At 45.8% G+C, this 27,444-nt stretch overlaps 1 protein-coding gene across 1 annotated transcript in view; it reads right to left on the reverse strand.

The window, feature by feature from the left end:
- The window catches only part of LOC144762279 (potassium voltage-gated channel subfamily KQT member 1-like), an 862,620-nt gene that overhangs the window by 233,787 nt on the left and 601,389 nt on the right, over positions 1–27,444 (reverse strand). Inside the window, exons 4-5 of the mRNA XM_078647419.1 lie at positions 16,022–16,100; positions 14,087–14,183 (exon numbers count right to left, since the gene is read on the reverse strand). Coding sequence (XP_078503545.1) covers positions 14,087–14,183; positions 16,022–16,100 — 176 coding nt within the window. The remainder of the gene's footprint in view (positions 1–14,086; positions 14,184–16,021; positions 16,101–27,444) is intronic.

Raw genomic sequence — 27,444 nt, forward strand, 5'->3', positions numbered from 1 at the left:
ACTGTATGATGGCAGGATTCCGATGGTGGAGTATCTTGACCTGTAGTTTCGCTGATGCTAGTCATCTGGAGAGTAGGGCCCGATTAGGTTATTCTGGCAATGGATGCCTCATATTGTGGTTGGGATGCCATTCTGGTGCCCCTGCCAGTACCGAGGCAGTTGAGGGCAGGGTTTGGTGTTTCTGAGAACAGCCAACACTGCATCAAACGCATAAGTGAACTGTTGGAGAGGTCACTCGGTGTATGGAGTTGGTGGTGGTAACCTTTCAGACTCGCCTGTTGGCTGAAAATCATCTTCTATCCTTAAGGGCAGTCCACCTCAGAGGAGTAGACTACTCCAAGGTGGATTAGTTGAGTTCGATATACACAACATCCTAAAACGTTCAAACTATCATCTTGGAAATATGTGAAAGGTTAGACATGGCTGTGGGGCATTTTTTTTCACAAATCCAGGCAACAACCTTTTTGCAGTCTCTTACCTTCAATCCATTGCCAGTAATTCCCAGTCCCCTGACCTGTCTTAGGAGATGTAAGCAAGGGATGGTGTTGGTCATTCCATTTTAGCCTCAACGTCTTGGTTCCCCATGCTTTAGCAAATTTCCTCTGCCTTGGATAGGAGAATGCCAGTAATCCCATTGCACCTTCATTGTACACTACTCTTGGTGCCCGCTTTTTAGTGGACACGCTCATAGGTGTAGAAGCCCACAGCTGGAGCGTTTGGGACTTCCCGAAGGGATCACTTACATAGTTCAGGCTTCAAAACACCTCTCCACTTTCAACCCAAACAGCTGACATTGGGCTTCCTTTCAGATGGGGTGCTCTGACATAAACATTTTACCTTGGAAATTGGATCCAATTTCGGTTTTACAGTTCCTTCAAGAGGATTTTTCATTGGGCTCGTAACCTGCCACTTAAGATTTACTGGGCTGCCATCAGGGACTATTGGGAATCCTGGGAGGTGATGGTTGGAGGGCTACAGTCATTTGAATCCTTTGCCTATTCAATTCTGAAGGGGTTTGCCTTGGTCCTTACTTCTGTTAAGTGGGGGTGGGGGGGGTTCTCTCTGGGACCTTCCTCAATGCTGTATGTGCTTCAATCTGCGTGCCTGAGCCCTTACCAGAAGTATTATTAAAGTTTTTGACACTCAAAATCTTTTTTGCAGGTGGCTATCAACTTTGATAGGAGTCTTAGTGAATTGGGCTCCCGGATTTATCAGACTCCTGAACTTCGTATAGTTTCTGACCGGATTGTTCTTCATTTGGGTGCTGAGTTTATGTCTAAAGTTACCGGTAAATGTCCTAGGAAGTCAGAGATAGTGCTACCTGTTTTTCATTATACTCGTCTCTTCTGAGGAGATTGATTTGTAGTCTCGGAATATGTTTTGAGCTGTCTCGATATAATTATATAGAATGCCTTTGATTGTATTTTTGTTACCTTTGGTGTATCTCACCAGATTGCACATCCCTATTCTGAGTCACTGGTCTATTTTTAGTCTCTGGTATAGCTTTGCCTGATCAGATTCATGGGTGCTCCACTAGGAGCATGGTGGTCGCATAGGCAGAAGCCCGTGGGGTGAGGGTGGGGGGCACTTAAAGGTATCTCTTGTTGACATTTACCAAACAGTCCCTTGGGCAACACTTTCTATTTAGGGACCCACTACAGGTTGTATGTGGGTTTCCAGGTGGATGTAACTTTTGGTGTGGGTGTTTTGTTTGGTGTCTCAAAGCATGTCTGCAATTGTACTGCTGCCATTGAGAGTGCCCTGGGTGCTGCATTTAGTTTTGTCTCTGGTTCATTTGGTGCGGTGCCTGTCTTTTTAGGCATGTCCTCATTGTAAGATGTGGAAGAAAGATGCAGAGTCAATGTTTAGATTACTTACTTGTAATCCCTGTACTTTGATTCTTTCTTTGTCCAGGCCTTAGTCCCCTCCCTCCTTTCCTGTCTACAGCCTCGATTTGGAGCTTGGCCAGTTGTGACCAGGGGGGATTACGGATAGCCTGCCTTTACCTAGGGTCCCGACACTTTCTCATCTACTCTCTGCTCTCAACTGTCTTTTTCTATACGTCTCTTTTGTATTCTGACCAAATGTCTCAACACTCCTCAAAAGAAGACCCCATCTTGTTTTTGTTGTGGCACTTTCTGAAGCTCTATCCTCTATCAAAGTTTCAAAACACAGATGAGGCTTGTGCTCATTGTGCTCTTTTAGCGATTATTTAATTTACTCTGTGTTTAGAGGTTACCTTTTATGTAGCTGGCATCCACTTAGCTCTTGGATAGAGATTTAATCGAAATTATATTTCACTTACTATCCTTGACGAGACTTTGAAGCACTTTACGGCAACCAGTACACTATCCGGGAGCACAAAGTTAGTTGGCCACTCTGGGATAGTCCTGCGTTCTAAGGGAAGCCATTCACGCATCAGTTTGTGTGGTACATTAGTGGCTCAGATGTGATCTTAAGAGGGGATTATGCGAGAAGCAAATGATTTTCAAATAAAGCTGTAAGACCAGGATGAGATTTAGAGTGGTTTATACACATCGGAATCATATAGAAGTACAGCATGGGTACATTCAAAATAAATTAAGGTTGGAAATAGTCAGTCAAGGTCATTTTCAATAAATAAGTTTAAGGACTATAGCAGGTTGAGGTTTTTTGAGACCGCATGCAATCTGTGAATTTAAACCTGTATGAAGAAACTGTTTTACATCCTGCTCGACAGAATGTGTATTTCTAAAGAAATGTCTGTCTTGGGCCACTGCAAAAAGCAAGCCCATGGCTTGCTGAGGCCCCTTTGCCAGCAACTGTGAAGCAGTCCCCATTTAAGCACATCCCAGTACAATTTGACACTATGTTCACCCGACTGTATGCAATGCAAATACTTTCAAACCTAGAAAGACCCTTTTTAGGTCGAACCTGGACAGCGCATTGCTGCTCTGCAAGGCATGCTGTATTAAGGTATGGACGTGAAGCTCCACCCACTCTCCGCCCAGTTTTTTTATTGGCTTGTGTCATTGTCCATAGTAAACTGAGCCTTTTCATTAGTCAATTGGCTTAGTAGTCCCTCCTTAGTACCACCTTTTCCCATTTTGTAAGCTCCCATGAGGGCAACCCCTGTTACGTGTGTTGTTGCTCGGTAGGCTTTAATTACAGCCTTCGAGCACTGTTTTCTCAAAAAGCTTTTCCTGACTGCTCTTGCCGGCACGAAAAGGCAGGACACCTCTCTCCTAAAATGCAATAGGTCTTGCATTTGGAAGAGTTCAAGCTATTGACATTGTAAATGGCAATGCCTTTTATTTATCTGTTTTAAAAAAAAACTGATAAATAAAAGGTATTGTCATATACAATGCCAATAGCACAAACTCTCATAAATGCGAGACCTATTGCATTGCAAATGCTTGTTACATTGGTGGTCAGCAGTAAGGATCTGGACTTGCATTTGTGTCTTACATACAGTGACTGGTGTACACTACTAATAGAGTGCAGAGCACTACGCAACCACATACTGTTTTTTTCTGTTTTCTTGCATCCTCCTGGAAGTATTTTTTTTTGTATACTAGGACGCTGGTTAGTTGTTGAAAAATGGAAATTGACTTCTGGCACATGTTCATCTACACAATGATGGAGCTACGTGTGTTCTGCAAGGAAAGGGGGTTGCCTGTGAAGAGAAGGTCCAGGGAGGGTCTAGAGGCATCCCTCTTTCATTGTGAGTTACCCCGCTGGGGGCCAACACTACCAGTGGAGTCTGAGGAGGAGGACTTCCCTGAAAGTGAGGGAGAAACCGAAAAAGATGGCTGGCTTCTGGCTTGTGAGCAGAGGCTGAGAGAGCTTGATGGGGAGCTCGATAGGGCTGAGACCACAAGGGCCTTAGCCCAACAAAGAAAAATGTGCGTAGCTCAGGAAGTGAGCTTGGATGGGCTGTAGGTGGAGTGCAGCTCAGATGGTGGCAGCAAGAAGGTGTTATCTAGTGCCGAGGGAGCAGTACACACACCCAGAGATCTGGCACCAGACTTGAAGGAGGAAGTTAACATACACCAGGGGTTTCAGGTTTATGAGGTGGCTCCAGTGGTGCACAGTGTCCCTGAAGTAGATTGGGGAACTGGCAGAGGGGATCATATTCCTAGTGGTGGCAGGACACTCTTCTGACTCAGATGAGAGGTGCAGGGAAATGAGTTCCCCCATGGTAGAAGTCCAGGTGTGTGATTGTAGAGACCACCCAGAAGAGTGTGGGTTGAGTGACAGAGACAGTCAGACACTGTCTTGCCAATCTCAGGAGAGTGGTGTTTGGTACTTGTGTGAGGCACTGGATGGTGAGGCAAAGGGTAGCTTGGTTAACACCTGAGTGGGGCTGTGTGATTCAATTAGTGGAGAGCATATTTTAAGTCCCTGTTTTCCAGAGCTATGCCAACACCTGGTGGAGTGTGAGTTCTCTGACACCAGGGAGCTAACACTGGAGGCAGACCATTTGGTGGATTCCAGAGAGTCTGAAGAAGCATTTGGGGGTGATCCTGAGGAAGATGGCTCGGTTTTTCCCCAAACCAGTGTGGTGAGGAAGGGTTGTGGTAATCCAGATAGGTCCTAGAGTAGTGGGAGGGGTGTAGGGTCCCATGTCCTGCCTCAGAGGAGAAGGGGTGAGAGTGGGCTGTGTCCTGAGGTGCCCGATACCCAGTCTCAAGGCCTGGTTGGTTCCATGAGGGAACACCAGCAGGGGGGCATGGTCTGTACCGGGAGGCTGTCTCCTGAGGGGGATCCCAAGATGTCAGATGAGCTGGGAGTGACGGCTGTAACCAGAATTCCACCAGCTCTGGTGTCTGGCAGCACCTCTCCAGTAGGGAGAGGGAATGAGTCCAGAGAGAGGGGGGAGAGGGGGACGCAGTCCCCAGTGGAAGGACCAGTGGGTCAGGGATTGCCAGCTATGAGGTCAGAGCACCCCTGGACTGATCCCGGTGAGGACTACATCCCAGTCTCTGGCAGAGAAACTTTTCTTATTCTTCCACATGAAAGTGGAAAAAATCTATACCAATTTTAACAATCAGTCCAATCCCCCATCACCTAGTTAACCTCCATCGTCTTCCCAGGCAAGACGGTGCCACGGCTAGAGCCATATGATCCAATCTCATTAGCTGATTTGGAGCAAACAATTCATAAAATCAAATCCGGTTCACCTCTTGACCCCGTCCCCTCTTTATGCTTGCCAAGGCAGCCCCTGCCATTAATCTACAAACCAATGCCCTTTTTAGCCTGTCCTTAGAATGTGGTAAGGTGCCTCTAAGTTGGTAAAGGGTAAATGCTGACCCATGCACCTTGAGTAGTTAGAGGCCCATCTCACTCCCTCCACAATTTGGCAAGGTGCTAGAATCCCTGGTGAGCCACCAGATCACCAGCTATGTATCCTACTGAGTCGGTCTTCCATGCTGGTTGCAGCACAGAATTAGCCCTTATTGGAGTCACCGAATATATCAGAGGTCACCTCGACTCAGAGCAGAAGGCGGCAATCTTCTTTTTAGATCTTTCACCAGTCTTCGATTCTGTTTCGCCCAAGAGCCTTTTACAAAGGCTGAGGAGGGAGGAAATACAGGCCGCACTCTGAGAAGGCTCCACTCCTACCTAGCAGACAGAGAACAGGTGGTCTTCCTTTCCCCTTTATCTACCAGTGTAGAACCATAAGCTGTGGTGTTCCTCAGGGTTCACCATTATGGCCAACTCTTTTTCAATCAATCAATCAATCAATCAATCATTTGTAAAGCGCACTACATACCTGTGAGGGTATCAAGGCACTGGGGGGGGGGGCGCTACTCATCGAACAGCCAGGTCTTGAGTATCCTCCTGAAGGTCAGCAGGTCTTGGGTCTGTCGTAGGCTCAGTGGGAGGGTGTTCCATGTCTTGGGGGCAAGGTGGGAGAAGGATCTCCCACCGATGGTTGTTCTTCAGATGCGTGGGATAGTGGTGAGTGAGAGGTCGGCGGATGTAGAAGGAGAGCCGTCTTTTGAGGTAGGCTGGGCCGGTCTTGTGGAGTGCCTTGTGTGCGTGGGTGAGGAGCTTGAAGGATATCCTCTTGTTTACGGGGAGCCAGTGCAGGTTTCTCAGATGGGGAGTGATGTGGCCGTGGCGTGGTACGTCGAGGATCAGTCGTGCCGAGGCGTTTTGGATGAGTTGTAGTCGTTTGATGAGCTTGGTCGGGGCTCCCGCGTAGAGGACGTTTCCGTAGTCGAGTCTGCTGCAGACGAGGGCCTGGGTGACTGTCTTTCTTGTATCTATCGGGATCCATCTGTAGATCTTGCAGAGCTTGCGGAGGGTGTTGAAGCAGGAGGAGGAGACGGCGTTGACTTGATTGGTCATTGAGAGCGTTGAGTCTAAGATGATTCCTAGGTTGCGTGCGTGGTCAGTGGGTGTCGGGCTGCCCCCAGTGCCGTCGGCCACCAGGAGTCGTCCCAGGCTGAAGGGTTGGAGCCGAGGATGAGGACCTCCGTCTTGTCCGAGTTCAGCTTCAGACGGCTTGTCTTCATCCAGTTGGCGACGGCCTTCATTCCTTCATGGAGGTTGGCTTTGGTGGTGATGGGGTCCTTGGTGAGGGAGAGGATCAGCTGAGTGTCGTCGGCGTAGGAGATTATGTTGAGGTTGTGCTGTCGGGCTACGTGTGCGAGCGGGGGCATGTAAATGTTGAACAGCGTCGGGCTGAGGGAGGATCCCTGTGGTACGCCGCAGATGACCACGGAGGCTTTTGAACGGAATGGGGGAGGCGGACGCTCTGCGTTCTGCCGGAGAGGAAGGAGGTGGTCCAATCCAGAGCCTTGTCTCGTATCTCTGCAGCGTGGAGGCGTGCGCGTAGTGTGCGGTCGCAGACGGTGTCGAAGGCGGCAGAGAGGTCTAGAGGATGAGTACTGCGGTCTCGCCGTTGTCCAGCAGGGTCCTGATGTCATCGGTGGCGGCGATGAGGGCAATCTCGGTGCTGTGGTTGCTGCGGAACCCTGACTGGAAGGGTCCAGGATTCTGTTTTCTTCGAGGTATCGGGTTAGCTCTGTTGATTGTTTTCTCGATGACCTTTGCTGGGAAGGGGAGCAGAGAGATGGGCCGGAAGTTCTTGAGGTCTCTTGGGTCTGCCTTAGGTTTTTTGAGTAGGGCGTCGATCTCGGCGTGTTTCCAGATCTCTGGGAAGGTCGTGGTCTCAAGGGAGAGATTGATTATGTTGCACAGGTGGGGTGCGATGGAGCTGCTTGCTCTGTTGAAGACGTGGTGCGGGAATGGGTCTGACGGAGAGCCGGAGTGGATTGTGTGCATGGTCTTGATGGTGTCCTCGATGCTCACGCTAGCCCAGGCTAGCAGGGGGTCGTGGTCGATAGTGTGTGGAGGGTCTGTTGTGTTGCTATCTGTTGGGGCTGTCTGGGTGTTGAAGCTATCGTGGATGTCTGCTATCTTGCGGTGGAAGAATGTGGCGAGGGAGTCGTACAGGGCTTGCGACGGCGGGATGCCGTTGGTGTTGGAGCTGGGGTTGGAGAGTTCCTTCACGATGTTGAAGAGCTCCTTGCTATTGTGTGCGTTGTTGTCAAGGCGGTCTTTGAAGAAGGTCCTCTTGGCCGCCATGATGAGGTGGTGGTGGTTGAGGTTGTCGTCCTTGTGTGCTGTCCGGAGTTTGTTCACTGTGCCATTTCTTCTCTCGTTTCCGGCAGGCTTGCTTGGAGGCTAGGAGTTCTGGGGTGAACCAGCTGGCCCTCTTGCTGGTGTCTCTCTGGGGGGTTTCTTCAGTGGGGCGAGAGTGTTGGCGCAGTCCTCGATCCAGCGCCTGATGCTGTGGGCAGCATCATCGGTGTTGGAGGGTTTGGTGGGTGGGCTGAGAGTGAAGTTTGCGTGTAGTTGGTCTTTGTTGATTTTGCTCCAGCAACGGCGGGGGATCTGTTGGGTACGGTAGTCTGTGGTGGGCTTCTAGAAGGCAAAGTGGATGTAGCGGTGGTCGGTCCAGAGGAGTTTGGTAGTGTGGCTGACGGAGATGGGCGGGCTTGAGGAGAAGACGGGGTCGAGCGTGTGGCTGGCAGACTGGGTGGGCGTTGTGACGAGTTGCTTCAGTCCGAGGTTGGTGAGGTTATCGATCAGTGTTGTGGAGTTGTTGTTGTCAAGGTGAAAGTTCAGGTCTCCGAGGAGGATGTAGTCGGTGGAGGTCAGGGTGTGCGTGCTGATCAAGTCACTGAACTGGGGGCGGGGTCCGGGGGGTCGGTAGATGAGGGTGCCTCTGAGGGTGGAGTTACGGTCTGTGTGGATCGGGAACTGCATGTGTTCAGCAGTGCTGAACGCGTCGTCGGTGCTAGTCGAGACCCTGATGCTGTTCTTGTGGACGATGGCGATTCCTCCTCCGACTCCGTTGGTACGGTCTATGCGGGTGATCTTGTAGCCGTCTGGGATGGCTATGGCGATGTCGGGTGCGGAGGAGTCGTTAAACCAGGTCTCTGTAAGGAATGCGACGTCCGGGGATGTCCGAGCAGGTCCCAGAGCTCGATGGCATGCTTGTGTGCGGAGCGGGTGCGGAGCGGGTGTTCAGTAGTATGCATCGGAGGTGGTTGGGGTCTTTCTTGGTGGATGGTTCGTTGGCTCTGAGGCTGGTGTAGCTGCAGTTCCGGCAGGTGAAGGGGCCGTGTGTGCATTTCAGGGCGGCCTTGAAGCAGGTGTGGCTCCGTTCGGAGTTGAGAGCGTGCAGGGTGCTGGCGTCGTAGTCGCGGCGGTTGGCGTGGAGGGTGTGGGGGCCAGGGGTTCTGGTGCTGGGCCTGGTCCAGGTGCAGACGGGCTTGCCTTAGTCGCGCCATCGGCGCACCAGCGGTGCGGCCGCACAGCGGCCGGCTTATATGGGGAGGTGGGAGGGAGGAGCAGCTGGGAGGCGGGGCCAACGAATGGGCAGTGGGCAGTGGGCAGTGGGCAGTCAGGGGGGTGGGGCCGCAGGGGATGCAGTGGCAAGGGCAATGAGGAACAACGAAGGTAACAAAGGAAAAAGGGGCACAGAAACGAGGGACAAATGAGTGGCACAGGGGGCAGAGGGTCACAAAAAACGAGTGGAACAGAGGGCAGAAGGGCACAAAAAACGAGTGGAACAGAAGGCAAAAGGGGCACAAAAACGAGGGGAAAACGAGTGGCACAGAGGGCAGAAGGGCACAAAAAACGAGTAGAACAGAGGGCAGAAGGGCACAAAAACGAGTGAAACAGAAGGCAGAAGGTCACAAAAACGAGGGAAAAACGAGTGGCACAGAGGGCAGAAGGGCACAAAAAACGAGTAGAACAGAAGGCAAAAGAGGCACAAAAACGAGGGAAAAACGAGTGGCACAGAGGGCAGAAGGGTACAGAAAAAACGAGTGGAACAGAGGGCAGAAGGGCACAAAAAACGAGTGGAACAGAAGGCAAAAGAGGAACAAAAACGAGTGGCACAGAAGGCAGACGGGCACAAAAAACGAGTGGAACAGAAGGCAAAAGGGGCACAAAAACGAGGGAAAAACGAGTGGCACAGAAGGCAAAAAGGGCACAGAAATACCGGAAAAACGTGTGGCACAGAGGCAAAAATACAGAATACATAAATACAGAGGCAGCTAAGAACAGCGAGGGGAGCAGAAGGGAAAACCGGGCAGGGACATGGGGGCAGCGAGGGGTACAGAAGGAAAGACCGGGCAGAGAGAGCACGGGGACAGCGAGGGGAACAGAGGGAAGAAAAAGGGGCACGGACCACATACAGGCAGCGGGGGAAGACAGACAACAGCAGTCACAGACACAACAATGAAAATATAGGCAATACAATAAAAGCAATAAAGCGGAGGATGAACAAACCTACTTACGGCCTACCACTGGCCACCAGGGATGAGGCGCAGGTGGTAGCCTACGGGTGGTGGGGAGCCTCGAACTTCCTCAGCAGCGGCAGCGAGACACAGGCGGTGCTGTGTGGAGGGGGAGCAACCTACCAGGTAGGTTCAAGGGTCGCTCGATCTAGCCCCATTAGCTTTAGTTGCGCAAAGTTGGGGTGTTAACATCGTCTCTTACACAGGCAATACACAACTGATGCTACCCTTCCATCAGCTCAGTGAAACTGCGATTTGGAACATTCAGGGCTGTCGTACATTCTTTTCTCAATGGATGCACAAAAGCTGTTTACAAATAAGTTACGACAAAATGGAAATTTTTATGTTTGGCTCTTCCTCTCCTCTTGATGCAATGCATCTCTGGCCTTCTGACTTAGGGCCTGCACCCATGCCTACCACAGTGGTCAAGAATCTGGGGATCCTGATGGACACTGCACATTCCTTCAAACCCCACATCAAGGCCGCTTAAGCTACCTGCTTTGATTTGTTAAAATCTCTAAGAGAACTTTTAAAATATCTTTCTACAGACATTCGCAAGTAGATGTACATGCGCTTTTAGCCTCCAGGTTGGATTATACCAACGTACTTTATCTAGAATCTGCTGTCTCAACTGCAGCGTGTACAAAATACCACAACCAGGCTCATTTTGAAAAGCCCCAAATGTCAATATACCAGACAAGGGCTCAGAGAACTACACTGGCTACCGATGAATTCTGGGATAAAATTCAGAATGCTTAAGATCACTCACAGAGCACTCCACCAGAGGGGCGTCAGCTACATTCAAGACAAGCTTAAACACTACTCTTGTGTAAGGACGCTTCTTCTGAAGCAGCAGTTGCGCCAGGGACGACTCCTCTGCTTAAGGCGGAGGAACGCCGCCCCACTGCTCTGTGTCCAGTTGAAAAAGGAAAAATAAAATTATAACATAATAACAGCAAACGTTATTATCATTTTCTTTTTCCATCTATGTATCAGCTGGTTAGGGCAGAGCAGGGCTGGACGTCAGGAATAGTGCTGGCACTCTCTTAAGTGTGCATGATTGTTTGACCGGCCGTCATTGGCCAGCCAAACAGTCATGCACACTTTGCATGTTCTCAGAACATGCCCACGTCCCCAGTCCATTTCTGTGCGCCGAACCAAGGTTCCAGGGCAGCTGGTGTGGCAGCTGGTGTTAATGAGCATAGGGGCGTTTCCCTACTACCCTGAGGGAAGAGGCAAGACAAGAAAATACACAGAGTCGCTAGGGACAAATAACCCCTTGCTGCTCGGTAATAAAGTGAGCTGAATCTTTGTCTTTCTCCTAGGGGAGAAGGAACTCAAATTTTGGACATGTCCTGCTGCGCATGTGCCAAAAGGGCGAAGTATTGCTCAACCTGCAGGCATGAGCTACAGCAGTGACATCATGTTAGAGGGCATGGTGAACTTCAGTGCCATTAATAGGGTTGCATTTGGGACGTGCAGACAGTTGCCATGGGAGCACTTCACTTCAATGGGGCAAGACTGGCAGGCCGAAGGGGTAGTGGGTTGGACATCACAAGAGGAGGCAGGCTGTAGGAGGAGTGCCTCACTTCTGATTGATTTGCTGTAAGACGTATTTAATACTGCATTGTTTCGCTTTTGAAAACAACGTTCTACAAAGCAGTCTGAGACTGTGCCTCATCTTGTTTCTTGCAACATGGCCCGTGAGACACAAGGAACCAGCTGGCATATATATAATAAATGCTGGCACACACAGATCACCGGGAGGCCCATTGATCAGTGTAATCTGCCTGTGACCAGCGTCGGATTGGTAACGCGGGCACTCGGGCAAAGCCCGAGGGGCCGGTGTGAGTTCCAACTGTGGGCTGCTTTTTGGAGCAGTCTGTGGGGCAGATTTGGGCAGTGTCGCTGTTGTTCGGATACAGCCAGCGGCCCAGTGGGTGTTTGAGTGTTTTTTCTGGAGGCAGATGGGCGCTCATTACCTCACGTTTAGCAACAGGCAGAGGTGTCACTTTCTTTCTCTCGCAGGGCCGGCCCATTAATGTATGCATACCTAGGGGCCCTGGGGCCCTGAGCAGAAGTGGCCTCACTTGTTTTCAGTCACCAATGTAAACTAATCAGTGCATTTTTTTTGTATACCCCCCTTTTTTAAATTAAATTTCGCCGAAGCAGTGTTTTGAGAAAAGGCAATATGCAAATGTGGTACACTGTTTTTAGGGTGCCCGGGCCAATTTTGAATCGAGAAGAGTAGAGGTAAAGTGGAGAGAGAGCTGTTAAGTACTACTGTATAGAAAGTAAAGAGCTGAGAGACAGGGGAAAAGGGTTGAAAAGTGAATAGAATGAAGATGAGGGACAAAACCAATTATAAATGGTGGGAGAAAGGTAACAGACCATGGAAGCACAAAGGAAGGAGAGAAGGATTACATAGGAGTGAGGGGGGACAGTGGGGCAAGGATAGAGTAGAGTTGCATGGGTGGCAGCTGTTGCCATTAGGCCTCATTGTCTCCATGAAATAATGAACACTGGTACCAGCAGCAGCAATGCCCAGGTGGCTTCTGCAGATAGGGAGAAGCATGGCATGTGTATTGCTAAACTTAGATTGTATTGAGGATCTCTGTGGGAAATGGTTAATATGAATGGTACAAAACATCAAGAGTCCGATACATAGGTATTGTCAGCAATAAGGGATCTCTATTACTGGGGTGTGAGCTTAGTATGAGGGAAGCGTGCTTGTCTGATTCTGGCCTTAATCGCTTTTGTGTTGCGTAATAGACAACACAACTGTAGAAAGTGAGTGGCAGAAAGTATTGTATACGAATTCAAGTTTTCTGCAGGGATCTTAATTGTTTAAGGCAGTGAATACTTGTATTTGTGTGCAGTTATGTCTAGGTGAAAATAATACGCACTGTGTTACTGCTCTACGCATTACTGAGAAATGCAAAGTTTTCCATGACTGGCAGTGTGCTGTAAAATCTATAATTTTAATCTGTTTTGTTTCAAAACTTTCTTTGCGTTGGGAGGTGGGGGCATGGGAATATCCCTGCACAACTTTCTTTTAATTTTGCTCGCTTGTAGTGCCCACTTAGTTTCATCAGGGCTACACTTTCCGCTTCACCATATTTAAAATCCACCTGCTGCCATTGCAAGGTGCTCAGACCAATCACAACGCTGCTGCAAGGAAGGGTTGTGATTGGTCAAGGGAATCTAGGAACCTGTGTGCTCCCTGTTTCCTGCTTCCTTCCTTCTTCTGGAGTGACGAAGAGGACCGAGAGGTGGTGGCTGGCTTTTTTTCCATTTTATTTTTCATTTACTACCCTCACCTCCCTTTCCCACCCCCTTGCCCCGACAATCCTGTTTAGTAGCGGCGGCCATTGAGTTGCGCTCTATAAATATCTCTTCATTCATTCATTCACAGTGGCCACATATCACCATTTTATGAGGCCATGGGGGAGGAAAATCAGCGGCTTCCCAACCTTAGAATGCAACATCACCACACTAGCAATACAAACGGCCCACGTGCAGCTCAAGAATCACCATGTACACCAAAGAGACCACCGAAAGCTCATAGGTTAGAATACCTCATGTGCAACACATCTGCAAACTGTGTTAAAGATAATAGTCATATACAATGCACATAAATTGGGACGGTGAAAGTTAGCATAAACCTCTGTGTTGCAGTCTCTGGGCCTTTCATTAAGCCCCTGGGTTCTGGGAGTTGGAGTACATGGGTGGCTTCCCTTGAACCAACTGAACAAACAAACACACATCTGCAAACTGTGTTAAAGATAATAGTCATATACAATGCACATAAATTGGGACGGTGAAAGTTAGCATAAACCTCTGTGTTGCAGTCTCTGGGCCTTTCATTAAGCCCCTGGGTTCTGGGAGTTGGAGTACATGGGTGGCTTCCCTTGAACCAACTGAACAAACAAACACACCATATACATTATTTCTTAGAAGAAAGCTCAATATTGGAAACCTTGTTTGCTGACTATATAGGTCAATCTTCCTTTATGGTAATCCAGTTCTAGCTTTATCACCTTACTTCATGGTGTTTTTTTCTTCTCTCTTTATCTGACTTATCACATGATCGCTCCACTTTGTTTATCCTTAAGATGTTCTTCCTATCTCCCTTGGGTTATGCACAGCACTCTGAGGCGGAATTCTCAATTTTTCGGAAACTTCACTATTTTCTTTATTGCTATTACTTGCATCCTCGTTGCAGCAGGCATTACATTTTAGCATAAAAATAAATGTGGTGCTTCACATATATGAGTCAATACCTGGCGATGAATGAAAACGACAGATCCCAGAAGTCTCCAAGTACCGCCCTGGCGATCAACATGCAGCATGCGCAGGATCTGGAGGAAGCGGATGCCCCTGGAAGGAAGGAACAAGCATGGAATTATGTGAGGAGGGTTCCCTTTAAACACATGACTGTAAAACAGAACAGCACAACACAACACAACACAGAGGGGCCGGTACCAGGGGTGCAGGACACGCAGCACCCCAGAAACCCTTGAAGGAATTCACTTTGAAAATGCACAATAAACATGCGTTTGCATGTTTGTCTTGCAACATGTAATGCTTTTTCGAAGTCATGTTTTACAGCACACACCTACATAACATTATCTTCTTGGTTTACAAAATAAACTTCTCAAGTCTTTCATTAAATATCAACAACATTGAAACTCAGATGGCCCAACTAGGAGACTTATGGTATGTGAGGAGGTCCACGTGCACCCTTCTGGACCATGACCTACAGTTCATATTTATGGTATATATTTGTTAACATGTGCTCCAGAATGCACTATTGGACCGGACCCTACTCCCTCTGCACTAAACCAGAACCCATCATTAATGGCACTTGCTCTTTAAGTAGCATTTGTCTATTTGCACAAACATCTGTCCCGAGTCACAGAACTAACTTAAGACGAAATCCTAAATTTACTACTTTTGGTATTCACAGAAGGCATTAAGTAGTAGTAAAGTTAGGATTTTGTCTTAAGTCTGTCTTATCCCTGGTAAAATTCTGAAATTTACACAATGGTGTTACTCCATGGCAATATGCGGTCTCTGGAACAACCATGAAAATCCTTGGTGCTGTGATGGCCCTGTACAATAGTAGTAATCTTTTCAATATGCTTAACTTGGCACATCGGTGATAAACCCTGGTAACATGCTGGCCCTGTCCCACTGGTGGTAATTCCTGGTAAAATGCTGGTCCTGGCACAACTGTCGTAATGCCTGACACAATGGTGGTAATCCCTAACAACATGAAGACCCTGGCACAATGGTGGTCATTCTTGTGAACGAGCCAGCCCTGATACAATGGTTGTGATTCCTGCTAACAATGCTGGTCCTGGCAAAATGTTGGTAATCCTTGGCAATATGCTGACCTTGGCACAATGGTGGTAATGCCTAGTAAAATGCTGACCATCGATCAATAGTGGTAATCCCTGACAATTTGCTGCCACTGTTCCAGTAGTGGTATTTTTTGTTAAAATGCAGACCCTGGCCAATTGGTGGTTATTCCAAGCATTATGGTGTCACAATGGTGATAATCTGTGGTATAACACTGGCTCTTGTACAAAGGCAGTAACTCCTGGCAAATTCTGGCCCTGGTGGTTAACCCTGGCATATTGTGGAGAGCCACGGTATGATGGTACCAATGCAAAAATCTAAATCATTCTAGATATATTAAAGTTCAGGCAGGCTTGGAGAAGAACCTGTGCAAATGTACAAGCTTAGCTAATTCCTCTAAAACCCAAGCCCAATGTCTGTCATTCCTCGGGTTTTGGAAAAGGATTGGCCCATCTATTACATTTGTAAATAATTTTTGTTCTCAGTGCTTAGTACATGGCCAGGCAAACGAGTTTGCAGGGTGGAGTTTTGCAAACATATTATCACAGTTTTCAAACTGTTAAATCATGTAAATTGACCCAAGAATTACTGAAACAGTCCTTTAAAGCCCTACCGGAGTCAGTGGTGTAACAATAGCCCCCGGTGTGTTGGGGCCCGAGCTCCAGGGCTCCTCCTCTTGCACTGTGCATGGGAGGTGGGGCACCCCCGTTCTGATACCAGAGCGGGGGGGCTACCTCTGTGAACTTTGGGGGGGGGGGCCTCAAGTTTCGTTACACCACTGACCTGAGTGCTGGCCAACAGGGCATTGTGCAAAGGAAGGTACATCTCATGGAGAACAATAAAGCAGCACTTACCTTATTGCAGATGTTGCAAACACCTGTCCATTGGATCCTACGCTCAGGACAATGATGGATGCGATCACAACAATAAGATCTGTGGAAGAAGAGAAGTTAGAAATCTTTAAACACAATTTGGTTTATGTGGATGCAGCTTGCATGACAAGGTTTAGGATATTTGTATGATCTTTATTGGTGGTCCCATTGTTTCTAAGATATATGTTTTTTCTGTTCTTCTCATTCACTCATAGGTTACCTGACTGATAGGCGTCGCTACCCACTCAAAGATCTAATATGTAAAGAAGAAGAAGCAGGTTTGGGGCAGAGGTAGACCTGGATCCAGCAGCCGGCCCAAGAGAATGTGGCAGGGTGCTTCTAAACTTCCCCAAATCCCAGACGATACACAGATCTACCTGGAAACCTCCTCCATTGAGGACATTCAGAGACTAAATGACACCCTAAAAGAAGTCCAACACTGGATGGCCCTCAACCACCTGAAATTCAACCAAGACAAGACGGAAATGCTTCTCATATACAACAAAGAGCTGACCCCCAAAATCACAAAATGGCTAAAAACTATTGATGCTCTCACCTGCAATTTCATCCCTGCCGACTCCGTAAAATCTCTGGCAATTACTCTATACTCTAACTTAGATATGGTCAAACACATCAAGTACACCGCTAAGAGCGCGTTCCTCAACCTAAAACTACTCAACAAAATAAAACCCTTCATCCCTCCCAATGACCTCAAACAAGCCAGACAATCCCTGGTTCTGTCCAGATTGGATTACGGAAATGCAACCCTCACAGGCATGGCAAAATCTCACTTAGCTCCCCTCCGATCAACTCTAAATGCACTAGCCAGGATGGTCACAGGAGTAAAGAAATATGAACACATCTCTCCCGCTCTCAGGGAGCTAAAATGGCTCCCAATAGAAATGTGTGCAAGGTTCAGAACTGCGTGTCTCAATCACAAAGCTCTCCACACGGGTAAACCTGCCTACCTGGCATCCAAACTCACCAAGGCGGGTCAGACAAGGAACCTTAGGAGTACAAACACCCTACTCCTCATCCCTCTGAGAACTCGAAAACAAATTTTTTTATCATGCTCCTTCTCCGGTAATTCATCCAAAATCTGGAACGACATCCCAGTCCATATTAGGACAAACCCCTCCTTCATAAAATTCAAAAGCCAGCTCAAAGAACTCTACCTCAGTTGATCTCTTCAAAAGGGATAACTAGCACCCAATCCTGCCCAGTTGAGTATACAGTCACGCTGACAAGAGGACTTTGCCACCACCTACCTCTGGACTTGCGTCAAGAATTGATCTGTTTACTATTGTTTTACACTGTTATGTGATTGATACCTTTGTCCCCCCTCACTGAAAAGAAGTTGTCACGAATCACTACAGTTACTACTGTGTTTATATTCTCTCACTTTATTAATGATTGTTACATGACAAAAGGTTGTAAAGCGCTCTGATACCCTCGGGTCTGGCCAAAGCTATATAAAACTCTGAAATAAATAAATAATAATAAACTTCCCCAAATCCCTCCTCACCTACCACTGCTTTACAGCAATACCCCATTCCCATCAAGCTAGGGCGTGAGCTGTGCTCTCCTTCTGTCGTGTATTTCTATAGGTTCTGATTCGATCCCCCTATTCCTGACCCTATTCTGGTTAAACTTACTAGCTAGTTAACTAACAGTCAGCCCATGAGGCAAGAAATTCCCCATGATGCAGATACCGTTATCTGACGCAGTCACACTACGGCACAGGAACGTGTTATCTGATTAGGTCATAACGCTTGAGATCTAATTAGACAAGCGATATTCCTCCAGCCCCTGATAAGGCATACGACGTTCTCATAACAAATCAAACCTATGACAACCTGGATAATCCGTGCGGCCATTGTTTTGATTTCACAGAGAACTTTAGTAAAGAATGTGCTAACGAGCAAGTCGTATGACATCTTTATTGACGTACCTATGTCCATCCTTACGTCAATCCCGGCACCTTTAAGGTATAAATATTGCCGACCTTGCCCTATGCAAACACACGCGTGGTGACAAGACGGAGCAGCCATACTTGCCGAAGCCGAGAGCAGAAGCAGACCCCGCAGCCAGCAGCCCCGCCTTCCTGACGCGCTGAGAGACGCGCTGCTATCTCAAGCCGAGAGACCCAGCACCGGCGCTTCTGGGCAGCCCTCGCAGGCAGCCTGGAATATCGAGAGCAGAGAAAGAGATACCATTCCTCATTCATCCTAAATTCCAGGTACAGAACTGAATAACCCCTCCTAGAGAATTCTTTAGTTATTCACTTGGCAAAAACAAACTTAAACTAAACTGTAACTTTCTATTCCCGCCCACGCATTAGACTTAGGTCAGGTACACGGGGTAGGCGTATTTAGAAACACCAGTTGAGTACGTTTAGTCAAATGTATATGTGTATGTAAATATATTTTATTCATTTTAAACATCATATGGCTCAGAAACCATATCAATGTTTTTACAGTATTATTTTATACTATTGCTTCTAATGTATGCACTTTACTTAACTATAAGTATTGCAATAATATCGATCCATTTCTCTTGTACGAGAAAAGAGACTGATCAATAAATAACATCTTTTATTGAACACGCCCGTCTCTTCCTTTTCTCTACATTCTGATGAGACTAAGAATGCACGTACTGACTGAGTAAAATAATTGCCTTGTGCTCACACGACTCTCGAGATTGACTCTTGATTAGGGGAGAGCAAAGTTGTCATGTTCTATGGTTGTCAGAAACTAAATCCCTTCTTGTCTAATCAGGGGAGTTAATCCTTCCTTGAACATTCGAGAAAGTTTCTAGCGAACTCTGAGCTTAGCTGGCAAACCCAAAAATTAAGTCTAGTATCGACAGTAGTAGACCTAGTTAACGTCTGGCCTAGGCCTTTACTGCTGTAGGCACTATTCCAATGCGCAGAGCCTATTGGGAAAATAGGAGCTACACTACATGGCGCCCAACGTGTTTGGAAAGGGCGATAAAACTAACGTAAGACATTTAAAGTAACTCAGTCGTGCTTTCTCACTCAGACCCCTTTTCCTAAATACTCCAAAGACGTCTGGAGTGGGTGAAAGGTTATAATATCCTCCAAAACCTCGCAGGAGGGAACTCCTATGTATGGTTCTTGGTCTAGTCAACGTTGAAGGATAAAACAGTTCCAAAATATTGTGCACCTAATCTCTGTTTCCATAAAGAAACCTGATCTGCAAATAAAAATAATACCATCCTGTCAGTAAAATGGGAGACAGTGATGGAGAAAGAGAGGCAATTAGATTAGCTACTGAAATAGCAGATGCTGATGCTACCATGCAAACAGCAGACCCGGATATAATACTCATCCAGGTCGCCAAAAGGAGATCTATAACCTTAAAACTTATAGAAAATGGACTGACACCTAGAGGTGGCACAGTCATATTCGTAATTGAGGCACACGAATATCGGCAGACAGAGGTATACTATACATGGATACATTTTCCAGCAGCAAATGCTGTAACAAAGTACTTCCACTATTACAAAGTAGAGGAACCTCCTGAAACGTACACTCCTTTCGAGGAGGTGGAAGTACCACTCAAATTCCAAGAGCATTTGCTCTTATTTGATGGCGCCCTAATACATAACAATCACATTACAAGGCTCGGTCCTTTAGGAAGACCAGGAGCAACGTGGCCGGTCCTAGCCGGATACACACCACATCCAGACATCGAAAGAATGCCTGCAGCAGAGCTGTTAATACAGCTAAAACAACTACTAAAAATTCACAGACAATTAGTTCAGTATGTAATGCGGACTTCAACAATTCAGCCAGCGATTAAACTTCCACAGCTGACCCCTCACCAGGGGAACACAAATAAAATTACACCACAGAACATCCAATCCTGCCTAGGTAAAGTTCCAGCTAAACGGGAACAGATACCATTCTGGTTGGCACAGAAAATTACCCAAATAGAGGCGGTGTTTCCTGACACCACCCCATTAGAAAAACACAGGATTCTGACTATATGTCTCCCAATGGGAATCGCACCACACATTGAGGACTGTGACACTTGGGGTACAGTCTTTGCTTCCATCTATACAAAAACGCACGGTGTCCCATCCATTTCGGTGATACCAGATGTGCTAAAACAAATTCAAGATGAATACGGTCCAGAACCAGCTTTAACTCTTGGTATGAAATTACTAAAAGACTTCAAGCAGGTCTCGGCTATATTACTAGCCAACATAAAGGGTGAAGCAGCAAACGTGGCGATCCGCCAGAGGTTAAAAGAGACAGATATAGCAGACCAACCAGCTGAAATTGCCAGAATCATAGAAAAATCCTATGAAGAACTAGGCAGAGATAGTCTAGGTGGAATACCAGTAAAACCGCAACTGATTACAAGTCCGGGAAAAATATTTTTTAATAATAATTCACCAAAAAAGAACTGGGATGGAAATAAACAATCCAATCCTAAAGAAAAGAAATTCCAGTCCAGAGGAAGGTCTCCTAGGCGAAGAGAGAAATCTCCAAACCCGAGACAAAGGTCACCTCAGAGTGAACCCTCTGGGAATAGATATAACCTTAGAAATAGGGATAATATTAAAAAACCTGATAGATATCAAGACATTGATACACGTCCCTCTCAATCTTTTCAGAATTCCTCGCAGAAATCGGAAAGAAGAGGACGATCAGAAGAGCACGCCAAGTCCAAAGACAAGGAACCTGCTCAACTGAAAAAGAAATCACAATTTCCAAAAAAGAAGGTAGCCAGTATCAAGGTAGTTAACAATGCCGAGAATACTGAGGACACAACTGAAAAACGGAGAGTGGGCTCAGACAATGCTAGACAGCGCAGCAGAGGTGAGCATAGCTCGCAAAGTCCTTATGAATCATCTGGAGACAGTGGACACGAATGAATACCTTCAAGTGGAAACTGCAGATACCAGAGTTAGCAAGCCCCACAAAATATACGAGATAACATTACGTATAGAGGGAGATAAGACTAGGAAAATAAGGGGACTATTTTGGGATAACCTATCCAAGGGCTATGACATCCTTCTAGCTGAAAAAGACTGGCCACCAGAGTTTGTCAGGGAGTGCCCTCATGGCGAAGAAGTAATTATGCCTGCCTTCTCGAATCAAATACCGATTCATAAAAAATATACACTTGCTAGAAAGTGGGCAGTGGCCTTAGCACCTGCTTTATATAAAAATCATGTAGGATGGGATGAGGATTCTCCTTCTCACAAAGTCCAGTTAAAATCACAACCTACTGCACAAAGGCAGTACCCAATTAAGCAAGAAGCTAAAAAACAAGTAAATGAAATACTAGATCAGCTAGAATACCAAGGGGTGATTGAAACTTGCACCTCACAAATGAACAATCCTTTGTTTCCGGTCTCCAAACCAGACAATTCATACCGTCTAGTTTTGGATTACCGACACCTTAACACATGTTGCAAAACTTTTGCAGTGCAAAACTCACACAGTGCTGCACTAATGAATAACATAGTGCGCAAAAAATACAAAACAACCTTGGACATCTCCAACGGATTCTTTTGTCAAAACATAGCACCAGAGAGCAGATATTTAACAGCTTTCTCAGTAAATGGCACTCAAAAACAATTCTGTCGGTTAGCCCAGGGGTACAAGAATAGCCCGGGGGTATTCTCAGCGAGAGTAACAGAATTACTACAACAATATGATGATGAAGCATTATCTTATGTCGATGACATTTACTTAACAGATGATGGCTTGGAAACTCACTTGAAAAGAGTGAACACCATAATACTTGGTTTCGCTGCAGAGGGTTACAAATTCAACTTCAAAAAGTCCAGAATTGCCCATCTGACGGTCCTATTCTTAGGATATGAGTTATCAAGTGAAGGCAAGAGCCTGGCAGACAATTTCCTAGAGAAATGTGCCGTAATCCAAGCTCCTAAGACACTAAAAAACCTACAGTCAATTCTAGGCTTCCTAAATTTCGGAAGAACTTACATTGCAAATTACGCAGAAAGGGTCAAACCCCTTTACGATCTAATTAAACCAAACTTTAAAAGATCCAGTTGGACTCAAGCACACACAGAAGTTTTGAGATCCTTACAAACAGACATGCTAATTAAAACGAAATTAGAAACCCGTGATAATACACGAAACCTTGTGATCCGAGTCATCCCAGGGAGATGCGGATTCACATACCTAACCTCTAATGAGGGAGATAAGGTACCAATTGCATTCAAATCACATTTGTACACAAAAGCTGAACAGAGATACAACAACAAAGGAAAAATTGTTCAAGCAGTTCAAACGGCAATAGCTAGAGAAAAAGACATAGCTGACGGTAGACATATCACAGTCAGAACAGCAGAATCAGCTTTTGAGGCATTAACAACACCGTGTAATTTACCAACAACAACATTGGATCCAGAATGGTTACAATGGGTAAATTCAATCACAACGGACAAAGTATATTACTTCTTTGATCCAGAACTAGAAGAATTAAAAAATCTAAAATATGAAAAAACGTATCCTCTGCCAATCGACATTCTGCCTCTAAGACATTACGCCTGTGTAATCTATACAGACGGACATGCTCAACCCTCCGTTTGGGGAGAACATGCATACAATCCCACATGTGAGATTACAAAAGAAGTGTGGCACGGAGGTAAACTAAGACCTCTATTAACAAAATCACACTCAGTAGAAACTAATTCAGAACTGCAAACTGAAATATTAGCTTTGAAAATGGCGCTAGATAATGCGGATCGCGAATTCCCGACGCTTATAGTGTCAGATTCATATTTCTGCGTCAAAGCATATAACAAGGATTTGCAGACATGGATTCAGAACGGTTACAAAGATGACACAGATGCACCAATAAAGCAGAGACTGCTCTGGGAACAGGTAGCTCTTTTGAAAAAAGAACTACCAAAGACTCACGTGACACACTCACTGAGTCACCAGCGTGATGGCGTTCACGTTGTAGGGAATTCATTGGCTGAAACAGCCACAGCGGCAGCCAGTAAACCGGCTCCCGTAGATCGGAAAAAGCGTACATTAAAATACATTGACGGCGAAACATTGCTGGCAGTAAAAACGTCATCAAAAGGCGACTGCTCGGCGTTACCGATCAACTATCCACTCAATTACACATACATCATAGATGCAAACTCCATTCCTTTTGCTCGAATCCCTGGAGTGGGGGATAGAGTGATTCCAAACATGGACAGGAGAAACTTGTTAATCGCAGACGCACACATGGGCGAGGGTCTCAGACACCTTAAATTAAAAGATTCTCTGGAAGAATTACAATCACGGTACTGGTGGCCAGGCATGAGCCTGCACTACACCATGTTTGTAAAAAACTGCCCAAACTGCAACAGAGATCGCAGTGGGGAGAGAAGCAGTTTAATACCTCGTCGTATCAAGGCAGATAACATCACCACTAAAAAGAATGGCTTGCGATTAACATATACAGGCTAGTTCCCACTTATAATGTAGATCCACAGCACTCGGCTGACGTCCGGACTGTTATACAAGATATGCGAGTCTAAATGGCATATACGCTAAGAGCATGCTACGTTCGACCATTGTTTTCACTCAGGCAATCCAGCCTGGGGGGGGAAAGAATGGCCAAATGAGCACAGCCCAGCGGGAATCTTCTCACTTCCTTCCTGAGGGTATGGGATGGTGTAAAGAAAAAACCAAGACAGAAAGCAATCTATAATAGAAAGGATATTAGGTTCGGGAGCTGGGTGGGTCAAACATCTAATAAGTGTCCAACGTAGTCTTAATAACTTGCCAAGAAATTCTCTGAAGGGATTCAGTCCGTACGAATTATTATTCGGAACTAGGATGTTGATCTCTGACCTTGATAGTCAGACTTCAGTGGTAACAGAAAAAAGCTTTGATGTCAAAGACCGTTTGGCTATTTTGCAGGACTTAAACAAAACAAGAAAAGACCTGAGCAACATACAGTTGAAACAACAGCCAACGACCACTGAAGAATCACCACCTGTCCCAGCAAGACCTGTCTGGATTCCAAAAGTCGGGGATCTAGTCAGGGAGAAGATCGCGGTAAAGAAGGAATTTGGGCCTTCTTACAGAAAAGCAGTTCCTGTATTGTCTGTCAACGGGACAAGATCAGTTGTACTACTGCCACTTGCTGGAAAAAAGGAGAACCGAGTTGTATCCATCGACCTGGTAAAACCACAACATGTGGCCGATAACAAACAGTAGGCCAAGTGGACTCCCAATAAGTAGCAGAACACCAAGGTTTGCTACCAGTACAGAGGTCCTATCAAAGAGGCTCATCACATTCGAAACGCCTACGGAAGAACAACAAGGACTATGCAACAATGCAATAGAACTTAGACCTCTGAAAACCCAAATAAAGACATTTAGCAGAGACACACCAATCTATACAGAAGTACCAAGTGAAAATGCAAGAAACAAAAATCCTGAACCAATTGGAACAATTGACAGAACTGCATCCGGTTACTTCATCAACTTCGATGATTCCTCTGAAGGCTTCAGCGAACAAAAGACACAGCCATCATCAAAATCCTTTAAAGACAAAGCGAAGGAACTTTTAAAACAACTGAAAGAAACATATCTAGTTTCTCTATGGATTGAATTTTGGGTGGGTTTTGGTGCATTTATCCTCATACTTTGGCTCATCGTGGTATTTACTTTGGGACGCTTCATTGAGGGAAAATATGCTAAAATGGACACAGCAAGTCAGAACATCAACTTGGTCCTCAAACCACACACATCTTCACACGTCAAGAAACGAGAACTTTCTTCAGAACTTTCTTCAGCCAACTTCACAGCAATTCCAATACCTGGTGGGGTAGCCTGGGACAACACTGACTATGAAATTTATGGTCCGGTCGAGATCCTGAAATATCCACACCAAATCAAGATCTCCTTGAGTGATTTTGCAAAACCAAACTCTTTTGCTGATGATTGGGACTTTGAAAGTATAAACAATATGATGTCTGACTTAGTAATGTCTGCTAAATTTACAAAACATGATTATTTGCAGGGTTCTACAAATTATGACAGCATGTACTGCTATAACCATTATGGTAACCATTTCTTGCATAAATCTGCACAACCTAGAAATGTTTTAAATTTTAATCAATGGGAACATTGTGCTACACCTCCAAAAGGGAGCTCTAGAACCGTGTATGGCAAATATTCATATTTTTCAGGTTTTAACATAACTAATGCTGAAACATTTTATTACAAATTGTCAAACAAGACAGGGATGAAAACCATGATAACCAACACAAAATTGATATATTCAGATTCTTTCTTTGAAAAAATGAATACTTTTGGATTTGATTATTGGGACAAACATGTTGATTTGAAAAGTGTTTGGGGTACAAAAGAATGGCAAGTACAGGGTATAGAAGCTTTGTTTAGAGCCTGCATGATCCCAGAACAAATGATATTTTTAAATGACACCGTTCAACAAACCACCTGTCTTGGCTTAGCCAAAATCAAAGATTTAAATAACCTGTCTATTCCAAAGCCAACAATGTTTAGCAATAACTCTGAAACAGATGAAGAAATAGACATAAACCATATACTTAACCAAAACAGAACACATTCTGATTGGAAACAATGGTTGATCTGGCCCACAGATACAAATAACTGTCAAGATAGATTCCTGAATAAAACACAGGGTTTCAAAATGAACAGGCCAGACCCTAGATATCCTCAAAGACATCACCCAGGGATAATAACAACCTACAGTGTGGGCAAATTATGCCTTCAATGGCTACAAACTTCCACACTGCCTGAAATTAAGCAACACCTAACTTTACTTACTGATGGTGCTGACTTGCGTGATTTCATACTGGGACCACGCAAACAGCGTCATAAGCGTTTCATAGCAGCCTCTGTATATGCAGCATACAATGAGGCCTGGAAGGTTACTCAAATTAAGACAGCAGAGAGAATACGGGAAATTGACCGTATTAATTTGGAAAAATCACTTTCTGTAGTGGACAATGGGTTAATGACTCTGTCCTCCAGAATTTTTTCATTGGACAGCATTGTGTCTTCAGCAATCGATATATTATCGCAAGACTTACTGTTATTACAACATGGTCAGTCACAATTGCGTTCTATTGTACAGCTTGGCTGGACGTTACAAAATCTGCGTTCAGGCTATGTGCCTTGGCGTTTAATCAACACAACGTCACTATTCCAAATCTTTAACCTTACTGATAGACAGATCGGTATGGCGCAGAAGGGTGCTGATTATACAATCTTGAGCATTGAAAAACTAGAAAGATTACCGTTGACAATGTCAGAACGACCTGTCAGTGAATGGATAATCCACGGAATCATAAATATTCCAATCTCAACCTTCAGGTTTCAATACTGCCAAAAATATATACAGGCTGGCATGTACGAGAAATTGGGAAAGGGGTACCTTAAAACAACTTGGAACCTGCCCTATTCACATGCATGTGTCAGTAACAAAGGACAGAAAGTGTTTCTTAGTGGCAACAATTGTGCTATGTCACTAAGCGGCACGCTTCTGTGTAACGGTATTAGTTTGCACGGAGCCTGTGAAGGGAATTCATACAACCTTTCATGTCACCAGCAAGGCGCACCTGCAACTGAAATAGAACCATTCTTTCAAAGACTCTATAATGGGAGTTACATTCTTATTGTAGACCGCAGATGCTGTAGTCTTATGCCCGGTACTCCTTATCTCGTCACTACGACGGCGAAGGTCAAGTGCTGTGGACGTTCTTTGTTTCCCAGCTCCTTTCCAGACAAGGAGGCAAGGGTATGGCCCGGATTGAAGATTACTTCTATTCGAATAGACACTTTAAGCAGAATGAAAACAGTGCTTCTTCAGACGCCTACAAGGCTCACGTCATCTAAAGAAACGTATGATCTACAAGTCGCAAGGACGACTGCAGAGATACATACATTATTATCAACTAATTCCCCCGTACATTTCGCGGAAATCCTGAGCGAAATCTTAAATATTTCTGATACCACAGGGGTCTCAAAGGTATTTAAGACAGTATTTTCGATGGCATTAACACCATTCAAAGCCATACTGGGTATTTTTCCAGACTTCGTCCATTCGATTTTTGGCGGACTTCCCCTGATCCTAGGACTAATTGCAGGAATCCTATTCCTAGTCCTTATTTTTCGTTATGGCAACCCATGTCACAGAACAAAATCTCACGACAATGGAAGATACGATCCTAGCCATTGGATACCGGGACCGGATATCAAAAATCCTGGGACTATCCCGGCTTAGAGACCTAAACATGACTTGGTTTCTATCATTTCGACCAATGTGGCAAAGGTGTGTTTTACCTGTACTAAGGTGTCTGCTATGCGGAGAAGAATGCGTGTTAGACACCTGTCTGACGCTACA

The sequence above is a fragment of the Lissotriton helveticus genome, chromosome 1_1 (genome assembly GCF_964261635.1).
Source record: "Lissotriton helveticus chromosome 1_1, aLisHel1.1, whole genome shotgun sequence".
In the NCBI taxonomy this organism is placed as follows: Eukaryota; Metazoa; Chordata; class Amphibia; order Caudata; family Salamandridae; genus Lissotriton; species Lissotriton helveticus.